This window comes from Cryptotermes secundus, unplaced genomic scaffold, assembly GCF_002891405.2.
Source record: "Cryptotermes secundus unplaced genomic scaffold, Csec_1.0 scaffold156, whole genome shotgun sequence".
NCBI lineage: Eukaryota > Metazoa > Arthropoda > Insecta > Blattodea > Kalotermitidae > Cryptotermes > Cryptotermes secundus.
In genome coordinates, this window is record NW_019727089.1 from 472,705 (window position 1) to 485,684 (window position 12,980).

The 12,980-nt window shown below is 41.5% G+C and overlaps 1 protein-coding gene across 1 annotated transcript in view; it reads right to left on the reverse strand.

The window, feature by feature from the left end:
* Positions 1–12,980, reverse strand: part of LOC111864303 (cytochrome P450 4C1) — a 71,471-nt gene that overhangs the window by 15,659 nt on the left and 42,832 nt on the right. The window contains exons 12-14 of the mRNA XM_023851447.1: positions 11,439–11,603; positions 7,256–7,362; positions 4,213–4,303 (exon numbers count right to left, since the gene is read on the reverse strand). Of these exons, the coding sequence (XP_023707215.1) occupies positions 4,213–4,303; positions 7,256–7,362; positions 11,439–11,603 (363 nt within the window). The remainder of the gene's footprint in view (positions 1–4,212; positions 4,304–7,255; positions 7,363–11,438; positions 11,604–12,980) is intronic.

The window sequence follows — 12,980 nt, forward strand, 5'->3', positions numbered from 1 at the left end:
ACGAAACATTTTGTTGTGTTTAGTGACAGGATCTGCTTGTACACGTTCCCTGGAAATATGTTCTTTAAATGAAAAGCAGGATTATTAACAGGGTCCGGATTTTGATGACCTGAAAATATTTAAAAAATGACCTATAAAATGACCGAAAAAATCCAGAAAAATGACCTAAAATATGACCCAAAAGTGTAATATGCAGGGCCCGGATTTTGATGACCTGAAAATATTAAAAAAATGATCTATAAAATGACCGAAAAAAAATCCATAAAAATGGCGTAAAGGCGAAAAGAAAGAACATTTTGCTTCCATGTTATTCACATTTCAGAAAACATATGAACAAAAATTCCCTAAAATGGCTAAAAATGACAATAAATACCATTAAAAGTCCAAAAATTTACCAAACAATTACACCCAAAATGAAAAAAAAAGACCTTAAACCTAAAAATGTCAAAAAATTATCTATAAAATTTACATTTCTGTAACCAGCAGCTCATATCCGAGATTTATATATTTAAGAGCATCGCATAGGATACAAGAAAAAAATATGACAGGTCATCAAAATCCGGGCCCTGGGTATTAACATATTCCCTTCTAAGCAATGGTCAGCATACGAGTATATCATGTACATGCGCGCTCGAGGTCTTCGAACTTATTCAAGATTTTTCTGAAACTTGGTACTGACATACTTCCATTCATTAGACAATACCCATAATCATTCTTTTTAATTCCATGCCATAAATAATACCAACACCGTATTCGGAGAACTTCTGGGATGCTAGCGTTTCTGAATGTTCAATTTAAAACTCGGTAGTAAAGGAACCCATTTACAGGCAACTATGATTGACAGTGGTTCCTGAATTATCATCGTAACTAACTAAAAAGTGCATGGTCTTCTTAGAAAGCTGATACTTAGCCGGTTTATCAAGAAATTCACTAGCATTTTGTGGAACCCTAAGTATCACACCGTGCTCAAATTTCTCCCCAAGAGACCATTCCCAAGCAACTTTTATGCACTCCACACTAACAAATTCTACACATCTAAGATCTGTTTTAATATTATTCTCTCATCTATGCCAAGTTATTCCAACTGGTGTCATTCTTCGATGGTTTTCACCCATCTCATTTCCCTTCACTTGACTGCCCTAACAGTAGTCCCGTCTTACAAAACAGACAAATTATGAAGTTCTTATCCCGCAAATTTTCCTTACTTTTTATGTTTTGTCCATTAAGAAAAAAACTCCTGAGCGCTGTCTTCTCAAACATTCACAATATTCCTGTAGCCCTAGGAGCGCGAACTGTCGAAAATTTCGTTCCTTGCAAAAACTGCTTTCTCGAACACCATACACGTATAACATCTGCTGGCACTTTATCTGTGCCACACTGTCACAGAGCACGGAGAAGGATCTCTTTCCTAAACTTCGATTTCTTTGGGAGTTTTATGTACTGTATGTATTATTTACCAACAAGAGAACAGTAGCTCTGACAAACAAAAATGTCAGCATGACATCGTATGAATTAAAGCTAACACTTTTGATTTAAGTTGAATGAGTGAAACTATTGTTTAAAATGTTGTGGCATATAGACCCGTTGTTAGGTAACTACCGCGGAATATGCAAATATACGACAGCCGTTACTGAGTAACCGCTCCGGAAACAATATTCCCACGGCAGCAGTTGAACTACAACAATGAGGAGCGGTGTTTTCTACGCAGTCCGTGCCAAGGTCATGTAAGGACACCCCAATACGACTTGAGAGTTCAGAAACCGTCAAATATTAAAATATGACCGTGAATCCCGCGGGACTCAGAATCAAGAATCACTGTGCTACCGAGTACCAGCAGCAATTTAGCGGTCGGAATTATTCAGTCAGTGGCAAGCGTTTGCGTGGGAGTGAGTGAGTGAGAGCCAGCAGAGTCACTCCCCAGTAGAAGGGGAGTGATCTGTAGTAGTCATACCCTTCCACTCATTAAAGGGGAAACCCAATTTCAAGACACGTAAAAGTGTGGAAAGAACTAAAATATGGTCATGGGTCCTAACGGGGCCCGAAACCAAGTACGACTGTGCTGGCGAGGTCCAGCAGCAATTTACTGGGCTGGATCGGACTTCGGTGTGAGATGGCCGCTAGCCTGGGAGTGGACACGGAAGCTGAGGAAGCTACTGTAAAGCCGGGTCCAGACTTGTTGCGTATCCCTGTATCGTATCTCCGTTGCGTATCGTCCGATGCAACGCGACAAAATTTTTCGTCCAGTCTTGTTGCGTATCAACCGATGCAACGCGATAAAATTTCTCCTTGGCAACGAAGAAATGAATCTCAGTCTCGAGCCAGATTTCAGTCAGCAATGACTACACCCAACCTGACGGTAGCAGCGGCCGCGTACATCTATCTTCACTATGCTATAAAAGGAAGAAGAACAAAATCACGACGTTTGTGGATGTCACCGATCTATGCCAGTAGGAAAGTATACAATGGGTCCAATCTTTTGGCGGACTTAAATTTTCAGTCAGTCAGTGGGATGTACAAAAATTTCACAAGGATGCATCCGTCAGATTTTGAGTTGTTGATAAATTTGATCGGGCCGAAATTTAAAAAAAAAATACCGTGTTCAGAAAAGCAATTCCTGTTCAGGAAAGTTTGGCTGTAACACTGCGATTTTTGCCAACTGGAGACTCATACGTCAGTCTTCAATACACTTCAAACGCACACTGGTGATGACTACACTCCAACTGTCTGGAGCTGATAAGCAAAGCGCGTTGCAGCCGCCTACACGTCCAGACTGGCACCACTGCAACCCGAGTCGTCCCTTTGATGCGACGGGAGAAGACCGCCAAGCGAGCGAACAGCCCGTCGCGTATCATTTTCCAAAGGAAGGATGATACGGGGTACCGTCCACACTGATACGATACGGAGATACGATACGGGGATACGCAACAAGTCTGGACCCGGCTAAATGATCTGGAAAGAGGTTCTGGATGTTACGTCATCTCAGTATTTAAAGGGATTTACCCCCAGCTGACAGGCACTCAGCAACTCAGTGAGTCAATTAGCCGATCAATTGGGCAATCAGTGAGTGGACATGAAGATTCGGCGAGACCCCAGGCTGGGAGATTGACATACATCATCTACCGTACTCAATGAAACACAGTGTTGTGAATCTTGAAGCCGTGTACAGTGAGTGACAAAAGTGCAGCTGTAATTGAAAGTGACTGCAGCTTGTAACCGTGCAGTGCTGTCAATAAAGAAGTGTATTATTAATACAGAGTTGTGATCCGGAGAATTCTTCACCAGGAAGACCTCTCTCTTCGTAGCAAGGCCCGTTAAGCCCTGAGAGAATCTCATTGCTCAACCCAGAACTTTATCCTCTTTCTACCCCCAACCATCTCGACGTGTTTCCCAGACCACACAACAGCGCCCTATCAATTACAAAGGTGCAGAAGGACGGTCAACGTGGTGATTACGCAAAGCCACCCCAATAAAGAACTCTCACAAGTGGAGCCCAATGCGAGGCTTCGACCGAAAGAACTTTCACACTACGGCGTTGGAAGTCGTTACCAGGCGACCAGCGGTGAAAACTTCGTGCATGCTATAATGAATTCTAGAGTGTGTGAATTAGCGAGAGCGCCATAATTACTTGTAGTTACGATCTGTAAGTGGTCAATAAATTCAGTTACCAATCCAAACCCCATCTATAGTCACACATATGTGTCACAATATGTTGTTTTATAGGAGTTCATATTGTGACATGTAGACCCATTTCTAGGCAACGACTCGGTAAACACATTCCCGTAGCAACGAATACGCAGGCAACAATCGGATAACTTCCTTTGCTCTGTAAATACAATAGAGGATGAGGTGTTTTCTATGTGGTTCACATATCCATTGCTGTGCAACGGATGTGTGTTCTATTGGTCCACCTCGAGACTATATGATTAATACAGAACCGAATCGAGAGAGAGAGAGAGAGAGGAGGAGGAGCAGGAGGAGGAGAAGAAGAAGAAGAAGAAGAAGAAGAAGAAGAAGAATGGAGCGAGTCTTGGGCAGCCATTTACTGTGAGCTGCTGTATTTGGTTGTGACTAAGAGAGATTGTACAAGAAGGCGTTAATGAATGCAATCATCCAATCCGGAACCCGTTGTTATTATTAGTTACTCAGCCATAAACTCGTGAAAATATATTAATCAGGCGGATAAAAAATCTAATTAATTTCAAACGAACTTACCTGTGCTAGTAAGTAAGCCGTCCCCGATCCAAGGTTGCAAGTATCTGTATGGGTAGGCCTTGTCGAGCATCCTGTTGCTCCCAAGTATTTTCTGCAGAAAAGGGAAAAAATGAAACAAAGAAAGAAAAGAAAATAAAAAGAAAGCGTCGAGTGCAAATCATGCCCAAAGAATATTCAGGACTGCGATGTGTGTTTGTCCTGAATCCCTTGCAGCTAGTAATTCTAAATCATCATTTGTAACAGATAAGTTATTAGCCATTCGACTGCGCATATGTTATCCCGTTAAAACATAAATTATAATCGATGAATGAACAGAGGAGCCACCCACAACAGTATGAATATATCTGTTCAACTTTCTAGCACGACAAGCTGACGTCCTAGAAATGAAAAACAAGAGGTTATACTCGTACGTGTATGTAAGGAGGTATATGCTGCAGTCTGGTAATCTTGTACAGTTCAATAGCTAAGTCGTGGATATTTAGATATGGAGTTTACATCGCAATTGGCCTTGCAGCAAAGAGTAGGCTGGACGTACGAAAGAAGGTTGATTGTAACGCAGTTCAAAAATAAAGGAGGACATTACTTACTGGACACTGCTACCTAAAAGGACACCTTTTCAAACTGGAACTAATAGATGACCCAACCTGTGAAAGGTACCTACAAGAAGTCGAGTCAGCCACACATATCCTATGTAATTGTGAGGCCAATTGTGAGGCTTACTTAAAATTTCGTCACCAGGGTCAGTTCTTCATGGAACCAAGTGACGTTTATGACGCCCCCATAAATAAAGCCCTACATTTCATTCCAAGTGTAGGATTGATAATGTGTTAATCCAAAGGGGAAGCACAATAGATCATTGAAGGTCGCAGTGCAAGGGCCGGATTTTATGGCCCACCTCATACACACACACACACACACACACACTCAAAAAGAGGACATGTTTCTTATGTGAGGTTGAAACCGAAAAATATTATTATTATTATTATTATTATGAGTTTGTGATAATGGCATTAACGCTTGGTCAGTGGCTCTTTATATCCTGTTTTCCCAGAATCTTCACCCCCTCTCCTTTCTACATTTTAATTGTTTTTACATTAATATTGGCAATTAATTACCTTATTTCAAAGAGAAGAATGCCACGTTGGGCACTGACAACGTAAATTTGTATGAGATCGACAGAGGAAAGAGGCAAGTAACACTAAAAAATTATTAATACACTAACAAATTATTAATAAAAATAATAGATTACTCACATTATCATTAATTAAATAATTTCGCGGACTGAGGAAAATGAAGTAGAAGGAATTTAAAGTGGAAAATGACGACAAGGAACATAAATTTCGGAGGAACTTATTTATTAACAGTCAGAATTACGTACATTCTATAGGTTAATGGTTTCGCTAAGGACTATTACATGTCATGCGAGGAAAATGTCCATCGACATTACCTCTTCAGAAGTTGATTTGTTTTATATCAGGTCATTTGGCCATTTCCTTTTTAATCTTCTATTGTTGNGTCTTGATGTAGGGTTTTGTTTGACACATACCAAGGTGCGTCGACTAACATCCTTAGGATTGTGATCTTTGGATAATATTGATGTTGGAGTTACTGGCACATCCCCAAAGTTCAATGCCGTAAGTCCAGATTGGTATAATTACTGTTTTGTATATAAGGATTTTGTTTTCGTGATCTTCTGCCTATAAGCCAGGACATCTGCTTGGTCAGTAAATCTATTTGTTTACGTTTTTTTGTTATGTGGCATTTCCACGTCATTTTGCAGTCTAGATGCATTCCGAGGTATTTAACTTCTTCTTTGCTAGGAATAACGGTGTTATTTATATGGACGACTGTTGGTTTCTTTTTCCTTAATGTAAAGGTAATATGAACAGACTTGCTTTCATTTATCTTTATTCTCCATTTCTTGAACCAATCCTGGAGGGTATCGAGATGTTGTTGTAGATGTACTGTGGCTAGCTCCAGACTTTTATTGCTTGATAAGATCGCTGTGTCGTCTGCGAACGTGCCGGTAGTGGTGTTTGTTGATGTTGGAATGTCTGACGTGAAGAGTACATATAGCATTGGCCCCAGCACGCTGCCTTGAGGTACACCTGCTTCAATTGGGTAAATATCTGACGTCTCGCTTCCTCCTTTGGTTTGGAAATATCGGTCGTTCAGATAAGATTTGAAGAGTTTGGGGTATGGGGGTCGAAGAGTCTTTCTGAGGAACATAAATAAACGGATAAGAATTACTAAGAAATTAAATGTGTTGAAATATGTTGCTATAATTAAATTTAATTCTTAATACTTGACATATATTTTTTTTATTAGAAATTGTGATCCAAATTGCTTCAAGTCCGCCTCTCACTCTCTCTCTCTTTCTCTGCATGACCCAAGATCAACAATCAGATTTCCTACTGTGTTATGTGAATGCAGAATGTAAATATTCATTTTCTATAATATATTTACACTTTCCCACATCATAACATCCATAAATTTATTTTGACACCTCCTGATGGGAAGATACACAATCAAATAGACCATATTTTGATAGATAGGAGATGACACTGAAGTATACTCGGTGTTCAATCATTCAGGGCAGCAGATTGTGATACTGACCACTACCTGGTGGTGGCAAAGGTTAGGGAAAGACTGGCAGTGAGCAAACAGACAACACACAGAGTTCATATGGAGAGGTTCAATCTCAAGAAATTAAATGAGGTAGAGGGCAAAGAGCAGTATTGTGATCGTATCGATCTGTATTTGCTACAGAACAAAGAACAATTTTCAGATTCACCACAACATTATCCTGTGTTTCAGCCTGTCATAAAGCCTTCATAAAGAACCGGTTTCGTCAGAAAGTCGAGGAACACGAAACAGGCGAGCTGGTTGTAGCATGGGAGAAGGATAAAAAACATAATTACCTGCAGTGTACCTGTAGTGTAGGCGGTACAGGGCATTTGTACACTTGGTAATGGAAACCGTAGTTAATAATCTTATCTAGCTTTCTGCTAGTCTTAGTATTATCGTGACGTGTGATTCCTACCTCCACGTGGTTTGGATCAGCTATCAATATGAGGAGTTCGTGTCCCAACCATATCCTCATGATGGAGCCATACTGCCTCATCAAACGGATGACGGTGCTATAGTAATCTGGAAGACATTAATCTCTGTTAGACAAGACATTCATTAGACTAAATAGCGTTCACTGCGTACTAATAGGCTTAATAGTTAGCTGGTTTGTATCAAATGGGTACTGGGAGCACTTCATCATTTTAAGAAGGTCGGAGCTTGACTCTAAAAATTCAAATTAAGGAAGACTGACCTCTGCAAGGAGGTAAATTTTGGCTGCAGTACCAATGCTTTTCTTTTTCCTAATGTTCAGCACATTGACAAGTGTGCGCGTGCATAGCGTACTCGTTTGTCAGCGCAAAGAAAGCTGGCAACCCGTGGAGAAGATGCCGTGACGTATCCGGAAGCAGGGACGAACATTCTGTGCATTTTGGACGAAAAGTATTGGCCAGATTTGACCTCGAACCAAATGTCTCCTCCCCCCATTCTCTATTTAATGATATGATGCCTGGGCTGCTATCTCTGTTCCTCAATTAAGCCCCCTGCTCTTCACCCCAGCCCCGACCGTAGCTTCCAGGGGCATGTGGCTGCGGTTGTTCTAGTCCCCTACAGGGGTCACAAAACGTGAAACAACAAAGCGCACAATTGCGATCAATGCTCCACGTGTAGATTCAAGAACTGCATAAGCATCTGGGTTCCATTCTGGACGTACTGAGTTTAAATCACTCCCGAGTACTGGCTAATTTGATTCAGACTGTGTCGCTTTTCAATTCATCCGGGAGAATGCTGGAATAGTGTTTTAAAATATGCTAACATTGTTCAAGTCCACATCCCTCGCTGCCCAGTCTGTAGTTATCATTTGACATTCGATGTTCATAATACGCATAACACGTATATTCCGAAATAGCGCAGTCGGCCGAGATGTCGGAGTTCAAGTCCCGCTAGAGTCAAGAATCTTCTCTTTTCCAAGTCGTCCACCCAACCTCCTATCCAATGGGTACGGGGGCCTCTTTCTTGGGGGTAAAGAGGCCGGGGCGTGAAACTGACCACTCACCTCCAACTAGTGCCGAGGTCAAGAAAATATGGATACATACAACCACTCCCCCATACGTCTTCATGGCGTAGTGCTTAATTAGATAAGCAAAGGGATAACTTTATGTTTACGTATATGCATCTATACAACGAACCCAACAGAGCAGGTGCCTTTCGCCCCTCACCTGAGGAAGGAAACATTCATTTTCCGGAACCTTCTCTTCTATAGTGTTTTTAGTGTGCCAGACGACGGACAAAGTCCAAAATTAAGCTGATCCTGTGAATAGAATTTACATCAAAGGAACTGGTGTTGTATCTGATGCAATAGAATTGGAAAGAGCAGAAGTCCGATTAGTCCTCGTACAAGCCACGGTAGATGCAACTGGGCAGCTATAGAGAAATGTAAGCACACTGAAAATATAAGGGGCAGCCAAATGAAAACGGGTCACCACGCGTAACTCACACGGCGCGCAAGTTGGTAACACTGGAATTTGTTTATGGTACGAACATCTGGTGGAGATTCGGGAAAGCACAGTGACGTGACCTTGCACAATAGTCGTTTGTTTATTGTGCTGGAAGTAAGGTTAGCGTTACGTGTGGTTATCCAACATCAGTAATGGAGGCGGGTAAAGAACAGCAGCGAAGTGCAGTGCCCTTTTTGACTGCTGAAGGAGTAGGAGGACGAGAAATTCATCGTCGCATGTCTATTGTTTACGGCGAACACAGCATGTCACGTTCGCGTGTGCTGGCGTGGCATAAGAGATTCTGAGAGGGTTGTGTGTCACTGCAAGATGATGCTCGCCCAGGACAGGCTCATCGTGTCATCACTCCTGATGTTATTGCTGCGTTGGATGGTCATATCCGGGCAAACCGACGGATCACTGTGGAAGAAATTAGTCTTTTGATGGGAATAAGTCACGGTTCCGTACACGCCATTGTGACAAAACACCTGCTGTACCGCAAAATCTGCATGCAGTGGGTTCCACGTCAACTCACAGAGGAACAGAAAACTCAGAGAATGGATGCATCACTGGGTCACTTGCAACGATACTATGAGGAAGAGTATGCTTTTCTGCCCTGTATTGCCACTGGGGACGAAACTTGGTGCCACTATTTTGAACCCAAGAGCAAATGGCAGAGCCAACAGTGGAAGCACGTGACTTCTCCCCCACCAAAGAAATCCAAAGCTGTACACACAAGTTTCGGTAAAGTGATGATGACGTTCTTTTCGCTTCGACTGCAAGGGCCCTCTGCTTGTCGAATTTCTCGAGCATGGGGCCACAATCAGTGCACAGCGCTATGAAGACACTTTGCAGAAACTGAGACGTGCCATAAAGTCAAAACGCCCTGGAATGCTATCGAACGGCATTATCCTTCTTCATGATAATGCGCGCCCCCACACTGCCAACTCTCTGAGGAATACGCTACAGAGATTTGGTTGGGAAGTGCTTCAACATCCCCCCTACAGCCCAGATCTCTCCCCATGTGATTTTCACATTTTTGGAGCCCTGAAGAGAGACATTCGTGGACATCGGTTTGCAAGGGACGAAGACGTGTGGCTGGGTACAGATGTGGTTCCGTAGAGAGCCCACAAGCTTTTCCAAGGACGGGATTGACCGTCTTATCTCCCAGTGGGATAAAAGTATTAACAGTTTTGGAGACCACTTTTGAGGTAAGAAATGTTCTTTAATACGTTTTGGCTTCCGACTCGTTTTCATTTGACTGCCCCTCATACATTGTAATGTACACCATTACTTACTGGCACGCGCACAAATTGTCATCTGTTTAGGAATTTTCGAAACCCCATCTTGAGAAGATCCTCAAATTGAAGCTTCAGAACCATACCAGATTCATCTGAGCTGCTTACATGCAACCTGTGTAGTCTGTATAATTAAATTCAAGTCTACATTTTTACATGTTAAATCAACAGCTATAGGAATCGCTTACAGAGCCAATGCAATAAATGCTGTAGAAATATAAGAAAACAATACAATACAAACAATACATACGTGTAGGTCAAATCTGTTCATTTTCTACTAACGTAACAGCCAAAGGCCAATTGTGAAGTGAGATCGTGTAGAGATAAACACGCGCAAACAAAATATAATAATAATAATAATAATAATAATAATAATAATAATAATAATAATAATAACAACTTGTACTCTTCTCCAAGTATAATTAGAATGATCAAGTCAAGGAGGATGAGTTGGGCAGGGCATGCAGCACGAATGGGGGAGAAGATAAAAGATAAAGGATATTGGTGGGAAAGCCAGAAGGAAGGAGACCACTGGGAAGACCAAGGCGTAGGTGCGTGGACAACATTAAAATGGATCTTAGAGAGATAGGATGGGATGGGATGAATTGGATTTATCTGGCTCAGATAGGACTGGTGGAGGGCACTTGTGAACACGGTAATGAACCTTCGGGTTCCATAAAATGCTAGGAAATTCTTCAGTAGCTGTAGAATTGGCGGCTCCCTTCAGAAGGGCTCAGCTCCAGGAGTAAGCATAATAATAATAATACAAATAATACCATTAACAAAAATTAAATTAGGATCTACAAACGAGAAAAATGAAATATATGCAAAAATATTCGTGTAAGATATTCTGTTGAAGAGTTCTATCTTCCGGGAAGTAACGCCGTATAGACCGGTAAAATTCAACCGACATTTGGAGGAACACATTACCTCCATCATCAGGGACGAAAAATAAGCCAAGCAAGACTCCAGCATGAAACAGGCAGCAAGCAAAGCAACTTTCCTTGCTTGAATACGCGTAGAAAAGGTGAACTAAGAAGCTGAGGACTTCTGCTGAGCACTTTGCAGTTTGTCGACATCAGTGGATGTACCGTAACTCCAAATAATTATGATAATAATAACAATAATAATTTGGAACTAATTCCTGGTAAGCACTCCACAGATTCACTGCAAAAGACAGCTATCCTGGGAACATCACACATACTACGGAAAGTGCCACAGTGCGAAGCTTGAAGCCTGAGTGGTGAGGTGCATCACTGGTTCAAGAAAANAATTCAATCCAATTCATGTTTATTTACGTGCAATAAGTTAATAATAATAATAATAATAATAATAATAATAATAATAATAATAATAATATACTCGCCAATTTTCAAACCGAAGTCCAAAGCGTTTCCAATCAGAGGTAGAGGTTTTGGACCAGGGATTTTCTCGGCCAGCTTCAACAGAGGTCGAATCTTCGCCTTCAGATGGAAGTATACAGCCAACAAACCGGCCACAATAAGAATGAGCGCCACGCCAAGCATTTTCGCTGAAAAACGTCAAAAGTTTCTCAGGCAAGAAGTGTAACTCTAATAAACCTCTCAGTTGTTAATGTCATATTATTCAAGAGAGATGTCTCTGTGATATGGATAGGGAAATGCAAATAGCTATGGAAGTCACACTAAATGACATGTTCAAACAAGGCAGGTTGTTGCAGCCTGCCTATTTGTCTTTCCGTGTCACGGTGACGATAGAATTACTTTCGTTTTGTCATATTATTTACCCACAAGTTGGTTTAAAAGTTGGTGGGGGGGGGCTCTCATTATTATTGTAGCTACTATGGACGATGTTCGGATTGTTAATCGGATTTATTAACAACCTAAAGTCGTAACTACAATTACTTATAGCACTGTTGCGGGTTTACACAATTTACAAACCCTACACACTAATCTCTTCGTTCTGTCATCAGTAGTCTTCACTTGCTTACAGCACAACGCGGGAGCTATACAAGTGTCACTGAATTGCACACTCCCAATACACAATGCCTTCTCAGTTATCACAAACTACCACTGATTATCACACATAAAATCTTCTAATAACGCGTTCTTCCTCCTGCGGCTGCTTCCTCTGGCTGACTGATTTCTGTTCTGCGGAATAATGGCTCCTTAGTCAAAGTCAAAGTTACATTGCAACTGACGGTCGGTCAGTCTGTCCGTCTGGGTGTCGAGACCCGGCTGGGGTTCATGACCTGATGTTACTTTTTAAATGAAAGTTACTCTGTAATAAAAAGGGGACATGCGGTAGCGTAGTTGGTTGAGGCACTATGCTACAAGCGGGAAGGTCGCGGGATTCAATCCCGATAAGGTCATTGGATTTTTTTTTTTTTCAGTTTAGTCAATCCTTCCAGCCGCACTATGGCCCTGTGGTCAACTCAGCCTCTAAGAGAAATGAGTACCAGGAATATTCTTGGAATGTTCTTGGCGGTAAAGGGCGGCCGGCGCGTAGGGCTGACAACCTTACCGCCATCTATGAGCAGGTTGTCTAGAGAAAATGTGGGAAGCTCAACATCTCACAACCCTTTGGGCCTCCACGGCCTGTTAGAGGAATACCTTTACTTTACGTTTTTACTTTTTCGGTGTTTGCAATAATAATTCTAGAAATATTAAATTGTAATCTCCATCTTGTATTCATGTACAAGATATGAGGTTTCAGAAGAAGCAAATATTCATCAAAACTATCGACACTCATTCTTCAATAATTGAAAAATTTTGATAGGTTTTGTCTCACTTCATGGTACAGTGTGCAAAATTTTCCTTTTAACAGACGTTCGATATAAATGGGGTGAACCCAATATGCCCGCTTCCTTTTTTCCTTAATCTTAATAATGCACATTTTTTATTGCTAGTGGGGCGGGACTAAGTCCCTT